Raw genomic sequence first — 19,948 nt, forward strand, 5'->3', positions numbered from 1 at the left:
GACCTAATGGTCAGGGGTCCCTTTACCATTTTTTACAAGCATCTGGCTGCTTGTGAGAACAGGACTGTTGGACCAGATGGGCCGATAGAATAGTCCATCAAACTGTTCCTGTGTTATTATTTTTTTTTTGGGGGGGGAGATTACTAGATTTAGACGGGGGAAGCGATTACTAGATATTTCGCTGAAATTTGTCTTCTGTATATTATTACTATTAAACCGAAACCCAGAAGTTTTCGCTTTGGGGTAAAGCACCTACTTCAGACAATGATAGTTGTTGCATGCAAGCTTACTTGTTAAGTTTTAGAGAGCTATCAACAGCTAATTAAATTGATCTACAGGTTTAATATATAATGTTTACACTGATAAAATAACAGGATAAATCTATGCCAATTTCGGAATTACATCTAATATCACAGATCTGGAAGGCAATGTCACATATAATTATTGCCACAAGCCCACAAGGGTAATTAACACAGCGGAGATTTCACATCACCACAAGTACTAAAGCAGAAAATAAAGTTCATTACTTCCATTCCTTTAATATGGGTATGTATCAGTTCAGGCCTCATAGGGAGTCCATGATGTATTTAAATTAGACAATCAAACATAAAATGTAATTACACAACTCCTCTGATTAACGGTTAGTTATTGTGTGTGTGTGTGCGCGCGCCTACATATATATATATATAGGAAAACTCCAGAAAGCATGGCAAAGATGTGAGTCACTTCAACTTCCATGTTATTGTCAGCTCTGACAAATTATGCTTCCGTACAGATGCTATTTAACACTGCATTTATAATGCAAAGACAATATAATTACATCGTTATGCCAACAAAATGTGCAATAATATCATACGCCCTCATCCCCATTGTACACTGTGAATGAACATTTGATATATTGGTGGTCAGTATTTCACACCGTTAGAAAACACATATCTATAGCCTGTAAATATCTATATTTATACCCACCAAAGAGTGTCTGCCTCAAGCATATGTCTAAGGGCATTAACATTCAGTGACAGAAGGCCAGCTTTGGTTATATTTAGTGACAGAAGGCCAGCTTTGGTTATATATCTGTGTCTCAATATTACTAAATTTGTTTTGAGGGTTGCATTCAATGGTGGCTCTATGCTAGCAGGAGTACTTCTGCTTGTGCAAGGCAGGGTACCTCATTTTTGCTGATCCCTCTTATTCAACACATCCCCCTATGGCTCCCAAAAACTTTCCCTTGGGGTTGAGGGACCCTATGGAATGGTATGGAATATGGCATAGAAGGCAGGAGGGGGGGATTAGTGAACATGAAGTGCCTTTCCTTATGCTGGAGAAAATATTTCTGTTAGCAAAAAGTGAGCACTGGATACAACCATGAGTACATGTGGCTCTACATCAGGGAACATTAGTAGGAACAGAATTACACTGTTAATTCAACCCTATTCCTAGAGTAACATAAATTTTGGTATGTAAATGGCTTGCAGAACTGCATTTGCACCTCCATTATAATTTCTAAAGGGGAAATTTTAGATGTAGGTATAGTCCCCTCATGAGAAAGATGTTTGAGTTCCCTCTAGGGTTATAGTAGATGAATACATGTAGGGGAACAAGGCAATGCCTTGTCAGATCACACGTTGGCACCATAACAAAGCTAGCAACCAAATAACTATAAAAGGTAGGGGTTTTTTTTATTAAATAAAGCCATAAAAATTAATTCAGCAACAAATTAACTCATGTGGTCTTTACACAGTAGAGTTCTTAGGCTTAGAGTTAATTATGCATTCCCAACTGGAATCTAATAACACTGTAAAAATATTTTACACTATAGTGCTGTGCTCTGTATACACATCTTGGCTTGGCAAATCAGACACACATAGGCACATTATGATCAAAACCATGGACATTATGATGCATAATCATAACACAATGGAAATATAAGCTTGCTTGCAGTGCCACTTAAAATGTGGCAACTGAATATTTTATTAAAAGCTGGGTCTGAAAGAAACCCTGATATGAAGATGCCTTTGTTTTTTGTTTGCTTCTAGTGGGGGAAACAAATGTGTGCCCTAATTATCTATAACTAGTGAAAATTAAGACATTGTTTCAGTTTCATCTCATCGGCATGTACTAGACATAAGTCCTAATTTTCTCCAGTGACATAGAAAACTAAACTAGTTCAGCTAGGCAAACCAGAAACATCTAGACAGATTTTACATTACTGTAATAAGCACAAAAGATGTACAGCATGCTCATCTACGCCAAAGGTCTGTCAAGAATCTGTTTCAGTTATATGTGTGACATAGAAGCATCTGTTAGCAAATGTTATTTGCCTTCTCTCCCCTGCAAACAGTACTTGAATTCTCAATATTTTGTTTATTTAAACATCAGACACTCCCTTAAAGAAGATTTAAATAAAAAGCATGTTCATTGTTCTCTTTGTTACTAATAAAACACACCTTTTTTGCCATTAACACAGAGAAACACAATTTAAAAGTGAGCACATCCCTTTTCCGTAAGCTGAAAGGGCTCATTCCTCATAGTATAAAAGAATTCTATAATTCAAATCACTTGACTTACCTGCCACTGCTTCATGAGCTCCCGAACCCCTTGGGTATCCTCTAGTATTCTCTCTTTGTGTGTGGCATTTTGCAGAACATTGGCAGTGGTTTCTGCTTCTGTAAGCCAGGCGAGGAACTTTTCCAGATCCAGGTAGAATTGTTGTAGCAGCCTTAGAGCTGCTTCTAATGCGGCCTCTCGCTCACTAACTCTGTGAAAGCACAAATATAGTCAAATGCAGCGTAGTGATAGGAATCAGGGCAGGGATAGTTTGTAGAGAGAGGGAAGGAGAAAGAGAGTGTGAGCAATTTTCAATAAATCCGTAAATAACTCCATAATAAAATGAGGGGGGATAAAAATGTGTGTGTTGTCTTCTTTTCTATGTCTACCAGTTAATGTTCATTTCTACCTATAGTAGACAGAGCAAGGTAAGGGAGGAGGGAGGGAAGAGGCTGACAAGACAAGTGGAATTGCTTCTATGGATATGAACATTGGTTGTACTTCATTTTTATTTTATTAAATTTAGAAAAAGAGCTCCTTAATCAAAACTCTCCCCTTAAAATCTTCTCTATAAGATGATTGTCAGGTGCCACATAAAATATTTCTTGACCACTAATCAGGAACTATAATTTACCATAAATACTGGTATATCTAAGTTGCAAGGCTAGAGGTCCCATATATCACTTTGAATATATATTGTTTCTATCTGTCCTTGCAATCCTTGCTATCCCGGCTATTGGTTTTCAATAAGGATAGTCTCAACCTAAAGTAACACTGGTTCCAACTGAAAAGTTAAGCACCATCTAAAAATCCTTCAAGTTGATACTCATGGTATTTTAAAATGCATAATTTGGGCCCTATTAAATGAAGAAGCAATTAAAGACCTCAGCTTTTAGATAAATAAGCATTTCTGAGAGAACTCTTGTGGTTTTTTTTCTACCTTAGCTCAATCCCTAAATGTACTTTTCATGAAAGCAATTGTACTAGATTTGGCTTTAACACATGTACTTATGTAACATATGTTTCTCTTATTCATGTATCATGTAGTCATGAACTACATTCAAAAGCTAGATTTGTAAAGCAGACAGCCTGACACACTGTACATGAATGTGTGAAGGTCAATAATCATGCAAAACTGGCTGTGGCTTTATCACCCGCGGAACATATTAGGCCATTAACAACTCCTGTAGAGCTGAAGCAGCAAGGCTCAAGAAATGAGTGGTTTATTCATCATAAGGTGAATTTTTGCTGAACACAGTCTAATGCAGTACAGTTTCTGCTCTGAGAATGGATAACAGCATTATAGGTTGTTCTTATCCTGTTAACATTAAGCATGTGGAACACTTGCAGAGAACTACAGTATCAAACAGCCATTGTCCTCAAAATATACATTAACATCTTCAACTATATATATATAAATGGAAAGCAACAGAATTCAGCCTGAATCTCTTCCTTCATTCCCCAAGATGAAGCTCACCATCTGAATATGATTGCCAAGTTACTTTCCCAACCTACTTACATTGAGTACAGTATATCTTTATTATCTGGTGCTACATTAACAGTTTTTCCTTCTCTGGAGCAGGACTCTCAGCTATTCATTTATTTTCACTTCCTAAATGAAGACATTGTTGACATTTCTGCCTTTATTTCTCTTGAACATTTGGAATCTGGGTTTCAAGAGACTGGGGGGGAATGCAGCACTATAAACTACTACTCTTTGTTCCTCCTCCTTAAATTAATTAGTATAAATTTGAATTAGAGCTTAGTCTGGAAACTGTGCCAGAGCAGCCTTGGAACATGTGATGTACAATAGTGCCAATGAACAGAATACCTTTCTCCTGCCACTAACTAACCCTAACTGGGCTAATGAATGGAACAAGTAGTATTTCAGAGAAAGCCACCCTGTAGGTCCTGGCTTTCTACCTCCTACCTGGCAATCTAAAAGTGTCTTCTCTAGGACCACAGACTGCATTTTCACATGTCATTAGTGTCGTGCAGCATTCACAACAACCACTGACTCCTCCCCAGCACAATTTAGATGACATGTGACATCTGCAACCTTTGCACCAGACAGTCAAGTCAACATGTAATTTGCATGTCCTTCATAAGCCCAGCGACATAGATGTCACTAAATACAGAATCAACCACTACCAGTACCCCCAGCCCACCCCCAGGAGGATTATACTCAGTGCTTGCCTCGTCACACCCCAAAGAATGGCTCCATTTTAAAGGATCATTTCCCTCCTCCTCAGAGTGATGCTCTCCTCCAAGACTCTCACTTGTCTACATGTGATTACATGTTTTTCGAACTGCTGCTACTTCTAAACTATGCCGCAACCACAGTATGCTCAGAACTATTCTGGCAGTTTACAAAGGTTTACATGAAGGAGGCGGCTGGGTATACAAAGAAGGGGAGGCTGTACCAGACAAAGAGAACAGCATGACAGAAGGCATGACATTTTGAGAGGGGGGGTTATCTTTGGTTATCCTCCCTCAAAGCCTTGACACTTACAGTGCTTTTTTTCTTGGGGGGAGGGGGATACAAAGGGGTATGCGTATCCCTAAACATTTTGTGAATCTTTGTACTTCTGTCCATTTACTGTATTTATTTTTCCTGATTTGAACTATAAAATGGTGATTTCTTGAGTCAAAATGAGAGTACCTCTAAACATTTTTAAAGAAAAAAGCACTGATTAAAGTCATTCATTTTTTAAAAAGGTATACATTTCACATTTAAATCTTTCTTTTTCCAGTATTAATAGTTTGAACCTTGTAATATATTATGTATTTAGATATAATTTATGAAGATCACTGCTGTCAAAATTTTTACATGATCCAAGATAAGAGGGGCAGTTTGGAGGTAAGAAATGCTAAAGTTTTCTCCACAGATAAAACAACTTGAAATAACAAGATATATTAACATCTTAGTAAGAATAATGCATTTTAATTAAGAAAACAAGTTTCAGACAAAGAGGCTTATGGGTTAATCCTTCTTTTCATTTTTCTTATTACGAACTTTAAGAAAATTAAAAAGGGATACAGTCTGTCACTGCAAAAGGAAGCTTCTTAATTAGTATAATATTAAAAGAAACATGATAGCTTCCTTAAATTGCAACAATGCAACAACAGATTTTGGCACATACCTCACTAGCTACTGAGGAACATTTTCTAAGTTTATGAATGGTGAGCACAAACTTAATATCTGAATTATAGATCAAGAGTAATCAAATATTTTGCACACTCATAACAAAAGTACATTCAGTATACTCACATACATTGAAAAATAATATCACAATATGTAAGAAAAACAATCTTACACTAAATTAAAACAATACTGAGGTAAGAATGCAAGCTGAATAAGAATTTCAACTACTGTTGTTGCAAGACCTTGAAATAGATAGCAGTTTTGGGTGCCAGCCCTTTACATCTTGAATGACAAGAGCAATCCAATAATGTGAATAAAAAAGGGTAGCAATATATCAGGACATATTTTATGGTCTGGAAGATCAGACAGTGCTTTGCATAAATCTTATTTTCCCACCAGAAACAAAGTGGCTATTCTTTATTGAGATGTGGGGAACATTACAGATACACAAAGATAAAATCTTTGTATCAGTTTTAAAAGCAGAAAATAAAAATAAATAGATGCCTAACTGATTAAAATAACCAAACCCCAAATCCTTGTCACTGACTTTGGATAGCTCCCATTGAATAATCAGTTGTTGTTTTTAAGAAAGAAGTTTACTTTGAGGTTAGCGTCACTGACAGTTAATTAAATCTTACAGAAATAGACACTGGGAAAAACTGCAGATGAGACGGGGGAAATAAGACAAAATTACACTCAGAGTAGAATCATTGAAATTAATTAATGTAAGTTACTTGTGTATGACTGTTGGATAAATTTAAAAGGGTTTCCTAGACTGGAGGAATCCGTTCCAGAAACCCAAAAGAAAAGTTTGCGGGTTTCAAGTGAAAAGATAGACCTTTTTTGAAACACAAATGTGCATAGGGACAACCTCAAAAATAATGAGGCTGCAAAGAACCACATCCAAAGCAATGTTTTTTATACACTTCCAGATTAAGCGCATGATTTCTATTCACCAATAAAATATTTACAACAATCTTAACAATTGTAATCCAATGTCATCATCCTGAACCAATCAAAATCATTTGGCTCTTAAGATCAGCCTTCATCATGATATCATGTGATTACATATACCGTATTGGCCCGAATATAAGCCACACCTTTAAAATTGATGGGCGGGGGAGGGGGGAGAGGGAAAAAAAGGAAAAATACCTGAATATAAGCCGCTCCATTCCTTGCTGCACCTGGCTGCATACTGGGGGGGTGGGAGAGCCGTGCTGCATTGCCGATGGCCTTTCCCCTTCCTTGCTCTCTCTCTTCCCAGCCTTGGGGGAGAGGACAGGGGACTACGAATAGGGCTGGCACCACTTTGCCGCACTCCTGGCACTATTTGCCCTGCGCACCTGGCTGCATACCATAAGGTTGCAAATATAAGCCACACTTTAACTTTTCACGGTGGAATTTGGAGGAAAATTGAGGCTTATATTCAGGCCAATACGGTAATCATTTTTCAGTATCTTTCTTTATTATGACTTGGACTAATTTTCCTTTTCATTAAATGTCTTCCGATATCCTCTTTCATCTGTCTACAAAACAATTCAAGATTAATCACAATTGCAATGCCTAGCTAATTCTCTTTTCATGCATACAATGACCATCATAGATTCTAACAGTTTATTCTTTTCAGTGTTCCAGAACAACCATTCACTACATACAGTACCTAAAAGCAGCTAGTTCCGTACTGTAAAAGGTAGGCAGGCATAGGGCTTTTCAGTTTAGCTAGGCTATAGGTTGAAACGAGAATGGAATCATATAACCTCAGCCCAAAATTGGAAGCAGGAGAAGATACCAACAAAAGAAGAATGGATAGTTAAGATGATGGACTATGCTGAAATGGCAAAGATGACCGCGAAGATCAGAGATCAAGATGAGAAAAATTTTGAGCAGGAATGGAAGAAATTTATAGACTATTTAAAGACCACTGTAAATATATTAAAACATTAGCAGGTTTGATATAACATTTATGTAATTAAATAATTGGGAATTACAATAAACAAGAGGGAAAACAAAGAGTTTGCAGATAAAATGAGATGCAAGAAATTATGTGGGAAAAGATTGGAATCCAGGGGTGGGGTGGGGCGGGGGAGTCTATATTGTTTCTTTTTTGGAAAAGCACTGAATTTATGAATTATTGTGATTGTAAAATTTGAAAATAAAATATTTTTAAAAAGGAATCACATACCCTCTAACATTTCTTCGATAAAAATAGGGACTTCCTGTTCCATCATCATCATCATCATTTTATTATTTATACGTCATCCATCTGACTGGGTTACCACAGTCACTCTAGGTGGCTTCCAACATATATAACATAATAAAACATTAAACATTAAAAACTTCCCTATACAGGGCTGCCTTCAGATGTCTTCTAAAGGTTGTATTGTTAATTATTTCCTTGGCTCACATCTCCAGCATTTCTCTGATGAAAATAGGGATGTCCTAAGGAAGAGCAGGACATTCTGAGATCAAATCAGAAACCAGGATGGCTTCTGTAAATCCTGAAATGTCCCTGGAAAATAGGGGCACTTGGAGGGTCTGGCAGTCATCAAAATAATACAGCTTTATGAAATTATTATTTTCTCCATTGTGGCTAACATTGGATATCATCCGTTACATTGTAGCAACAGTGGAACAATCTGACTCTCTGTTTGCTAAGTAGGAACCATTTAGTGTTACAAAATATTTGGAAAATCCAAAGCTTGCCTTTGGAGGGGAGTAGCTTCTCATGGTGTCAGTCCTTTGGAGAAGGAATGCAGCAACCCCTACAGTATGGAAGCAGTGTGTATACAGTACTCCTGAACCCAAGTGCTACAAAACTTCTCTAAAGCTGCTTGAACTCAGTAGCCAGCCCAGTTCCAAAGGGAAGGAGGGAGCCAGACAAAGGTATCTAGGTGGGACAGAAGCATAATCAAGCTGAGGTCCATTCCAAAAAGGTGGTGTTTTATCAAAATGAACTATTAACAGAAGTAATAAGAGAAAGAGAAGTGGTGAATAAATCTCCCATCCCAATTCCCAGAACATGCCAAGTTCCAGAGCTTGAGACTGAGAGCTTCATTGGCAACATATAAACTGGAGGGCATATTTATATAAAAATTATTTAATGCAATGTGCATAAACATTAGCAATTCTAAGGTGTTTCATCTTCGGAGGAAGAAAACGCTGGCCTATTAAGAAGAAAGGGTTTGTATTCTTTGCTGCATCCAAAAGCACAACCCCTTTGAGATTTTATAGCAGTCAACAGTGCTGTCAAAATGTGTATATTAATTACTTGGTTAAAATTCATTTAAGATAAAATCATGGCTACCAAAGGCACTTAAGTGTAAACTGATTATCAAAATAATTAGGTTTTAAAGGCACCTGCTTTCTTACTCTTAATTACTGCAGAAACAACTAAATTTAATAAGAGTGAAATGCACGGATAACATTAAAGGTAAAGGTAAAGGTAAAGGTACCCCTGCCCGTACGGGCCAGTCTTGACAGACTCTGGGGTTGTGCGCCCATCTCACTTAAGAGGCCAGGGGCCAGCGCTGTCCGGAGACACTTCCGGGTCACGTGGCCAGTGTGACAAAGCTGCATCTGGCGAGCCAGAGCCGCACACGGAAACGCCGTTTACCTTCCCGCTGGTAAGCGGTCCCTATTTATCTACTTGCACCCGGAAGTGCTTTCGAACTGCTAGGTTGGCAGGCGCTGGGACCGAGCAGCGGGAGCGCACCCCGTCACAGGGATTCGAACCGCCGACCTTTCGATCAGCAAGTCCTAGGCGCTGAGGCTTTAACCCACAGCGCCACCTGTGTCCCCACGGATAACATTACATGAGACCAATTAAGACTCACAGTATTAAACTCTTAGCAGTTTTCATTTAAAATTGCCTTCTCTAGAGCAGTGTTTCCCAACCTTGTGCCTCCAGCTGTTTTTGGACTACAATTCCCATCATCCCTTGCCACTGATCTTGCTAGTCAGGGATGATGGGAGTTGTAGTTCAAAAACAGCTGGAGGCACAAGGTTGGGAAACACTGCTCTAGAGACTCAGCTTGGTGGCCTTGTATTAGTATTCTTTACTATTATTCAAAAAACAGGGCAGTTTCAACTTCCGGGTCGGCGCCATCGCCGAATGGCGGACTCCCTCCGAGCTCCGGAGGGAGCCTGCTTGGCAGGGGCTGGGTCCTACCGCACCGGCGATGCGGGGACCCTTAAAAACCACGGCCAGAGGAGGCCGTGGACATGGAGACTCGGCTGGCACCGTTAGCGCCCTCCCGACTCGTGAAGGAGCCTTTTTAAAGGCTACGGATCGGGTGCCGGGGAGAAGCGTGGTGCTTTGAGTTCTCTGCTATCCCTGCCGAGCGCAGCCGCATGCCATCCGGCGGAGAGCGCTGACTTCTTCTATTGAAAATTTGGATCTAAAGAAGAACCCGTGAGTAATTGGAATATGGACTAAAAAAAAAAGGGATAAATTTTTAAAATTTGGAGCGAACGGGGGAGGTGGAAAAAAGGAAGTCAGCCCACCCCTAAATTGTAGAAGAGCCAAAACAAAGGACTGGACAACTAAGATCGAGTGTAACCTTATTTCGCCGAATTAGCAACTTCGCGAGGGAAAATTATAAGATTGAGCTGGAGGAGAAAAGTGGAATTGTTTTTTAAAAAAAGCAACCCCCCCCCCCCGGAATCCCTGGAGCGATTCGTGAAACTGCCTGGAGAAGAGCAATGGAGGTTTTGACAGCTGTCAAAGAGCTGTCAAAAAGGAAGATTAAAATAGAGACTTTGTTATGAGGACTTTGCCGGTTACATTTGTTATAAATTGAACATAAACTGTTTCAAATATGGATTAACAAGCTATTTGGACTGGTGGATGTGATTCTGGAAGGGAACTTTGCTACTGTAATCCATCTAGAGGAGCTGAGGGATATTGCATGTGTTTTTGATAGGAAACTTGAACAGTTGAATGGAACTTTTAATCTCCTGGGAAACTGCAGGAATGGAACATTATTTTGTCTACAGAGGTCTATACACTACAGGAAACAATGGAACTATTTGTTGGAAAATGAAAGGAACATGATGCAATGCTTTGCTCCTGAATAACAAGCCTCTGCAGAGACACTAGAAACTTTTGGAAAAAGAACATTTCTGTGGGAGAACAGAGAAACAAAAAGGAGGAGAATGATTGACAAGAACAAGGAAACAACAAGAACTGGACAGAACTGGGAGAGGGAACATTTGGGATATCCAGGTTTGACAAGCTTATGGAAACAAAATTGGAGTTTTTACTCCTGGATATAAAAACCTGGATAGAAGAAATGGGCCCCTTTTTTGATAGACTCCTTCTATGATTGGACACTCGTAATTAAAGACTGGCAAAGAACCTGAGGCACATAGTGTAATGTGGGAACTCCAGGAAGATATTAGAAGTAGAGGGATAGGTGAAACGCAAAGGGGAAAGAGGGGAGGGAAAGTTGGAATCCAAAGGTTGTAAAATCACTACTCATATTTATTTTATTTCCATCTGTACTATGTTTGAAAGGGGGGAACTCGTGGAAGGGAATAGATCGATCTTAGGGGATGGGAATTTGGATAAATTGGGTTATTGATGATGAGTGTAATTTGGGGATAAGAACTTGTTGAATTTAATTGCTTATTTGGAAGATTTGGAACACAAGAGGGGGTAGGGAGGGGAAGTCCTGGTTATTGGCAAAAAGTTTATAAATTGGATTTAATTTGTTTTAATTTGTTTTAATTTGGAAAACCTTAATAAAAATTATTATAAAAAAAAAAACAAAAAACAGGGCAGTTTCCAGCTTTCATTTTTTTAAAAAAAGGATTGTTAGGATTCAAATGAAGGAACTATGCAATGATGAGTAGTAATAAAACCAAGACGACAATGTCAAATTAGTATTTGTAAATGTGTGCTAGGCACTCAGCCTTTCTCAACCTGTGGGTCCCCAGATATTGTTGAACTACAACTCTAGCAAGGCCAGAGCTCAGGGATGATGGGAGTTGTAGTCCAAAAACATCTGGGGACCCACAGGTTGAGAACCACTGTACTATATAGAGACACTATGAATGAAAACATTATCAGAATATTGTTTGTTTAGAACTTCCTGTGCACCAGCCATGCTTTAGCTGTCCCACAAGTGCTGTCCCAAGACATTTTGCTGCCTGAGGTTGAGTCAAAATGCCTCTTACACCCCCAGTAGAGCACACTAACTGTTTAAAAAGTCTGCACCCTTTAGACATTAATTCCTGGTTTTGTCTATCCTCCCCTTATGGTGCTGGTTTGAAACAGGTTGTTTTAGCCTGCTGAATAGCAGGGCTGGGCCTGTTCCTAATCAATATATTCTTCACAGCATCATCTTTGGGCAAAGAGTCAGATATGCAGTGCATACTCATGCTCTCCAAGAGATTAAACTAGAAATGTTATTTTCAAACCACATACTTTCAACATTGCACACTGGCTGTGTTCAGACACCCCACTAAAGCATGGCTTAGTATAACCTGAACAAGTTTAACTTCATCCTGGGTTCTTATGACCTCCCTGACCTTTCATTCTCCCACACTGCCTGTGGGAGGAGTTCAAGTGCATTTGCTTTTAACATAACTGTGTTTTGGTGTGTTAACATTAACAAGTCAACTTGTGCTAGGGTAGGGTTACCCCTTTTCCCAGGCTGCTTTTCCGATTGAAATCAACCTCCCTATGTTTTCTGCCCTGCAGGCAAAATCTGCAACTACCTGCATGATAGTTATATATTTTGCTATGTAGGACAGTTTGGGAGTTAACAGGATAGTGGTAAAGGGTGACAAGATTAGCTTCCTCCGTCAATGCCATGGAGCCCATTTGCAAGAGATCCTATCCACAGATCTTGTTCATCAAATCTAGTGTGGAATTTTGTGTTCATGTGCAAGCCTTTACCAATATGAGAAGTAGAGACAGCGTGTAACCACTGAGAGATTTGACTCCTAGAAACCCCAAGCAGGCTTATACACGATCTCTCTGTAATTTGGTTGTTTATCCTGAAAACCTATTTCTATGTGACTATATTGGAAGGGACTGCAGTTGAAGGCTGAAATAAAGGCATTCTATGTATTGTTTAGTTTTGAGTTGTTTTGTATGTTTATGAAAACGAAAGTTTTTCTTTTTTCCTTTTATTCATGTAAAATTATTTTATTTTGGTTTTGTATGAATAAAAAATAAAAAATAAATTAAAAATAAATAAAGGCACAGGCATATATAAATGTGTTAAACTGGGGCGGGGCACTTTATTTAGCTTTAAACCAAACCTGCAAAGAAAAACAGTCATGGGGAATGCTGTAAAAAAGCAGGCTAAGCCTGCAGTGATACCACTCCTCTGCTAGGTCAAGGGCAAGCAGCCCTGAAGGTGAATAGGGAGGCTTTCCCACATGACCAACCCTGGGGCCCCAGAATTCTTGGGTGGATGGGGCAAGTTGGCCTCACCAAAGCCCCACAGCCCTGAGCTGCAGTTCAGAGAAGCAGGAAAGGAGAGCGGGGTGCCGACTTAACTAAGTCAGAGGCCTCACCTCTCCAAGTGCAGTGACAGACTATGTACAACATAGGCATGTTTGCCTACATCCCTCATGGTGGCCATGAACTTAGTTTGGGCTACAAACACAGCCCAAAGCAAGTGCATGTGATAGTCTGTGTGAAAACTGTGAACTTACTGTGTGAATCAACCTTCAGTGTAATGTTCTTGTCCACTCCTTATGGTGCACTGTTGCCTGTGTTATACAGCTTGGTATTTGTTGGAGCATGTTCCACCAAACATCTTAGTTTTTTTGTGACTATGATTGCCATAACAGTTTGTTAGGTTTTTACAACTTCCATGTCTGGAATGATTGTTATGATTGTTCTTTGTATTTTAATATATCAGATTTTAATATGTATGCAGATATTTTGGTATGTTTTTTTAAATAAAAAGATGGTTCAATGAATTGTTTATTGAAACAATTGTTTATTGAAATGTAGTTACTGAAATGCTTAGGTGTACGTATTGTGCTTATTTTTTTATTTATCCTGTATAATGGAAGCCACTTATTTCCTTTGTGGAAAGGCAGCATATAAAGTTTAGTTCAATCTCTGTTTCTGTTCAGTAACTAAAAAAAAGACCCAAGTGAATGGTTATCCAATGCATTAAAAAGAAAGAAAGAAATTAAGCTGTTAACTTACAGGAAGTAAAATGCTGTATAAAAATAAGTAACAATACCACAATTTCTTCCTCAGGATAAGTTAGTTTCCTTTTGTACCCAGCTTTGGCTACTACAGAATAGGAGACCACATATTACATGAAATCATGCATTTTTAAAAGTAACTAAGTCTCTTGTCAGTTCAAGGCTTGCATTCTTGATTGCATTTGACATAATAATCATTATCATATCGCCAAACTGAAATCATGCTGACAGTACTGAAGTCAGGGCTGCTTCTTCCAATTAACCGAGAATTACAGATTTTCTCGTCTTCCAGGACGTAAGTTTACATTTACAATTCCACCGAGGTGAACAATGTGATGTGATAGATGAAGCAATTTAACGTGCGAACTTAAACAATAACTATTTCCACCCATGTTTACCCTCAGCAGGTAAATATGGTTTGGAAGAAAGCCAGAAGGCAGGCACACTGGCCACACACCTCTAGTCAGTGTGCACATGTGTGTTCTTACATGTACCCCACTCTGAAGTGGTGAAAAGTTCCAGGTTTTGGCTTCCTTTTGAAGGCAGACTGCAGGTTACAAGTTTCAGCAGGTCTACAAAAGTTGAGAATTCAAGGCTAAGCACGAGCTGAGATAATGATCCAATAATACACACACACCCTGCAGCTTCCTTTTGAAGTATGACAGACACTTGTGCAGCAAGCATCATGTGTCTGGGACTGGGCAATCAAATGGGCATTCATCTGAGTAGGCTGGCTATGCAAAGATTGTTTTGACAGCATGCTTAGAGAGATGGGTGGAGTCAGAGCCTTCTTGGCATCAGGCTTACTCTTAGACCTCTCCTCTGAAGGGGGAAGGCTCCTTTGTGACCAGAGGTGGTGTCAGAGGTGTCTCTAAGGCTGGAAAAACCGAACTAGAGGTGGTAAGTGTCATAGGGGTGGGATGCTCATCTGACAGCCTGTTCTGCCCCTCCCCAGGGTCCTCTACCTTTGACTCTCTGAGCTCCTCCCATTCTATATCCAGATCTGACAGTCCCTCCAATACAACCTCTACAAGGTTCATGGCAATGTAGGAGATAGTCAGGTAAGTGGGACAATCCTGGTTCCTGGAAACTAAACCCCTGTTGGTTTCTCATCTTTAATAGTTACTGTCCACACACTGTCCATTTTCTTCCTCCACATCAAAGAATACTTTATTTTAGAAAATGAAGGTTTAAGGTTCTCAGAATTGTGGATGTTAGACAAAAGTTTTAAAGGGGTTCTCTGGTGGAAGAATACCACTAAATACGTCTCTTATATTCACCCTCAGTTTGTTTTCAGCACATGCAAGAAAACTACAGAATCCCTGTAGATTAGCAGATAGTTGTGAAATGTGGAAGGACTGGGAAACTGGGCATAAACTCAGGAACAAAATAAAATCATTAAGTACAGCTGTCACTGCTGGAAACTGCCAGTTCTTGATGTAGACAGGGGTTTTTTTTCCTTGTTGCCACGAGAAAGTTAAAAACTAATAAGCCATGGAGAATTATTGCATACTCTAATTTTCCTGAACAAATTGCAAAATAGCTGTCCTGAAAAATGGTAGGGCACAGTTACTTGTAGGTATGCTAGATCATAAATTTCTTTACCAAGTTTCATTTGGGAAAATGCTATGCTGGAGTTGGTAGTAGTAAGTAGCAATGATATGACAAATAAAACATTCATTAGAAAAATCCCTGATCAAGTAAACGGGTAGTTATTCAATTTAATGTAAAATGAGGAGAGAATGATGGAATATAATTAGTTTAGCTTAGAATCACCAGGAGGAAGTAGGGAGACTTTAAATTCCTCTTGTCTATCACAGGAAAGTATTATTATAGTGGATAAAGGCTGATTGTTCTTCTTGCCTACCATGGGGAAGAGAGACAAGAAATAATGTTTCAGATTGCAACTGTAATGATTTACGCTCAAAGTTAAGAATAACTCTTTGTTAGGCTTCAGTACTGTAACTAACTTCCTAAATGTGTGATAAAACATTTATCACTACACATCTTTAGGAACAGAGTACATAAGCATGTTGTTGCTTTCATTTGGATTCAGACCTTTAAGAAGGAAAGACTTTTGGATCATTTAAGTAACTTCCAATCATATTTCCAAGTATGTGTAGATGAGGGTCTATTACCCTTTACAAGAATGGCTTTGGATAAACTCCTGCTTTTGGCAGGGGATTGGCTTTATGACCTGCAGGCTCCCAGGATTTAATAGGATTTCATCTAGAAATGTAGCCAAATGTGACAGATTCTGAGGACACTAATAGCTCTGAGAGGGCGTTTGGACTAAGAACAGCACATCTGAATGCAAATGACAGTTGAAATTTATTTAATTCAACTGTGTATGAATTATCAGCAATATGCATACCAAGGAAGGTAAAAATGTGGAAGTGAAGGTTGCAAACTGATTGATTTCTTCTTCTTCAGGTGTTCCACACACAACCAGCCATTCCTATTTCCCTGAGCCAATGTGGACAATACTCCATGTTGGCTGACCAGCTTGTCTATGGACTTTCTCCCAATGTGTTGCAGACAACATACTTGTAAAAGGCCCCTGACTGAGCAAACAGGTAGCCAATTCAGGGATTTCAGCCTAGTAGTTATTCTGTTGCTCTGCTCACATGATGAGTGCTGGTGAGAGAACTGCTTCATTGCAGCATCTGTTTGAGAAGGCAGGTGCCAAGCGGAGAGCAAACCGCAGTGAGGTGCTAGATTATAAATATATGTCCACCATGCGATCTGAGCAACCCTGCCAAACCTAAGCTAGCTTGCCACCCTCAGGTACAATGAATGATACTTTATGTTGCCAGTGTTTAAATAAGATTTGGTTGCCAGTTTGATATGCTTCACTATGTGGCATGGGAAGTGGCACCATCTTGTTCTTTGCCTCCAACAGTAACCTGAAGAGTCTGTAACACGAGGTACCACTGTAAAAGTATGATCACTGTCAAGCAAGAGAATGTAGGAGGGAGGCATGGAGTGCTAAAAGTGAGCTGGAATTCAGTGTTGCACAGAATATCATGGTAAACAGCCAGAGATTTACATTTTAAAAAGAGTAAGCAAATATAAAGTAGTTCTACTGCATGAAAAGAATGGCAGAAAGACTAAAATCATTTAGGGTGCAATTCAATGTAGTCCTAAGAGACTTCTGCCAGTGCATTTCTGCTTGCCTGGTTAAATGATCTCCCCTACCTTTACACAAGTTATGTGTGCAACTGAAAGAATGACTTTGTTGTAGCATCCATTGAAATCTGCAACTCTGGGGCCTTGTTTTTAAAGGGTAGAAAACAACAACAACAAATTGACTTCAGCTAAACTCCTGACCTTCTATCCTTTAATAAGATTAAGATCAACCCAAATAATCGTTCTTGGAACTCTTTATGTGGATGCCACAGGGTGGCATTTAAAAATCTTTTACAAGTTGCTTGCTCTATAGTCGAGCAGTGTCACTTGAATGCTTTATAATACTGTATAGAACTTTCCTTCTCTGTATCCTTCATTCCACGGACTGCTATTATTATTATGTTTGAATGTTTTCCACTGCAGCAAGTATTTTATATTCTAGATGTCCACCACCACTTTCTGAATGCTAATCAGTCCATATGCTATAAAATTTTACATGCAATATGGTAGTATTGCTAAGGGAAATCTGAGTTATTCACTGTGTTGTTTCTCCCATGAAAATCTAACAGATCAGTTTAAACCTTGGCAAAGACAAACAGCAATCCAGCATTGTGTTTCAGCTAAGTACACAGTAAAATAAAAATAAAAGGTAAGTCGGAAAATGAAAAGCAAACAGATATACCTCAAACCAACAAATTTATCAGGAAGCCAAGACGACAATAAGCATTTAGTTGTGTCAGATCCAGGGAACATTCATATCTGAATACAGTACTGAGCTGAGATCTTGATCCTGTGAAATCCTTTGCTTCTTCTGGTGCTTGAGTGATGAGAAAGGAAGGTGGTTTAATTTAAGGAAGATGGAAGTCAAAATCTCATTTTGGGAGGTAGGGGGCTTCATTCTTATTTCTAAAAAGGAAGAATATGACTCTTTATTGAGACTTGCAAGTGTGCATAGACCACTGCACCCTTTGCCTTCAGTTTGAGACAGTCTTATATGAGACGTTTTTGTGATAAAAAGACAGATATCACCTCATATTATCCCAAATGTCACCTGATAATAGAGCCTTCAAAAAGAAAACAACTAGTTATAATCTTTTTACAATTAGGAACACCTACAGAGCAAACTCATACGAGTCTACTCAGAAGTATGCCCCACTTAGCTCAATGAGACATACTCCCAGCAAAGGGTGTATATGTTTGCAGCTCAAGGTAATCTTTCAGACAAAAATGACATTAGCGAGGTCGCTTCAAAATGAGGACAAATGATATTTCAGCTATTACAGGCAGTGAAAATTGACAATTCCCAGAAGCAGTATGCCTCTGAATGCGAGTTGCTGGAAATCACAAGTGGGAAAAGTGCAGCTGTACTGTCCTATAGGCATCTGGCTGAACACTGTGCAAACAGGATGGTGGACTAGATGGGCCTTTGGTCTAATCCAGCAGCACTCTTCTTATGTAGTGCCCTCACTCAAATCATTTCCTTCCTGTTGTCAATGTGGCGTTTGCCCATTCCTTGAGATTTTGTTTGTGCAGGGGGATGGAAGTGGTTAATGTAGATTGACCAATGAGAAAGCTCAGATGCGGAGCCTACCTGGTTTTGAGGCTCAGCCCACGGGTTTTACCATTGGGAGATAGAGGAGTCAGAGTTAGACAGAGCCAGTAAAATACGAACATAGCGAATGTGACAGCTGGAGTGAGAGACAGGGATAGAACTGAGAGAGAAGAGTGTGACTGTGAGATAGAGCCACATCTGGTTAAGGGAACCGTTTGAGGAACCGTTCTGAATATATTTTAAACTTTGTTCTTCAATAAACTTTAATCTTCGTTGTTGACTTTACAACCTGACTGAGACTCGGTATTTCACCAGAAGAAACCTGGTTGGTGGCAGCAGAAGAATAAAGCAGTGGTGTACAGGTCAATAGTCTGTGAAACGACTGGGGGCTCAGTACGAACGCCACAAAATTGGTGGCAGAGGTGGGATAAATACACCCATGAGGGGAAAGGTAGATCTAGCGATGACCACCTTATCCCGGGTGAGAAGACATACTGGTGTAGTTGTGGAAAACACAGTGTGTGAAGTGAGGCCAAAGTAATAAATCGAAAAGAGAACTTGAAGCTATTCTGGTAGAGGTTTAGACTTGTGGTTGGGTGAAGTGAGCTTGCAGGGTCAGTGTGAAGACCCAGTGCAGGACTTCTGGGCCAGAGTCTAAAAGGAAACCTAACCAGAGGGAATAGCAGTGGGTTTAAAAAATAATAATTCTCCTGACCCTGTTTTGCTGTCAAATCACACTCACTCAAAATGCCACCCAAAAAAACCTAGAAGTCCTGTAAGGAAACACCATATGAAAGCTCTGAATGGGGGGTGGGGGGGATGGGAATCCTCAGGAAGAGGGACAGATTTTAGAAGAAATATTAGAAATTCCCTCTGCGGCAGTAGAGCCTAAACTCTCTTTAGAATTTGAAAAATGGAAATTGGAACAGGAATACAAATTTAAATTAGAAAGAGAGACCATTAAAGCTGAACAAGAAAGGGAGCAGTACCATCTGAGGGGGAAAGAGATGCAATTCCAGTTAGAAATGCAGAGACTGGAACTGGCAGCTGGGGAAAACCAAAATAATAATAATAGTGCAAATGACCAAAGCCAGTTTAGGGTAGATCTCAAGCATTTCCCTGAATTCAAAGAGAAAGATAATCCAGAGGCTTTCCTCATCTCGTTTGAAAGAGCATGCAATGATTTCCAAGTAAAGGATGAGGAAAAAATGGTAATATTAAGGGCTAGAATTAGTGGAACCTTAGCAGAAATATATGCACATATGCCAGAAGACCAGTCCAGAAACTTTGATGTGTTTAAACAATTAATCTATACAGTGGTGCCTCGCAAGACAAAATTAATTCGTTCCGCAAGTTTTTTCTTCTTGCGAGTTTTTCGTCTTGCGAAGCATGGTTTCCCA

General features: G+C 39.4%; 1 protein-coding gene and 1 long non-coding RNA gene across 22 annotated transcripts in view; both read right to left on the reverse strand.

Annotated features, from left to right (window-relative positions):
• DMD (dystrophin) overlaps positions 1-19,948 on the reverse strand; it is a 991,104-nt gene that overhangs the window by 217,360 nt on the left and 753,796 nt on the right. For all 21 annotated transcript variants that reach the window (XM_083734089.1, XM_083734109.1, XM_083734093.1 and 18 more), the window contains one exon: positions 2,569-2,758. In XM_083734089.1, the coding sequence (XP_083590215.1) occupies positions 2,569-2,758 (190 nt within the window). The remainder of the gene's footprint in view (positions 1-2,568; positions 2,759-19,948) is intronic.
• On the reverse strand, positions 12,811-18,673 carry LOC310842612. The gene is made up of 2 exons (XR_014563272.1): positions 17,957-18,673; positions 12,811-17,895 (listed from the first exon to the last, which is right to left on the reverse strand). It is a non-coding gene; the product is annotated as an uncharacterized lncRNA (long non-coding RNA).

The sequence above is a fragment of the Podarcis gaigeae genome, assembly GCF_964106915.1.
Source record: "Podarcis gaigeae genome assembly, chromosome: 4".
NCBI classification, from domain to species: Eukaryota; Metazoa; Chordata; class Lepidosauria; order Squamata; family Lacertidae; genus Podarcis; species Podarcis gaigeae.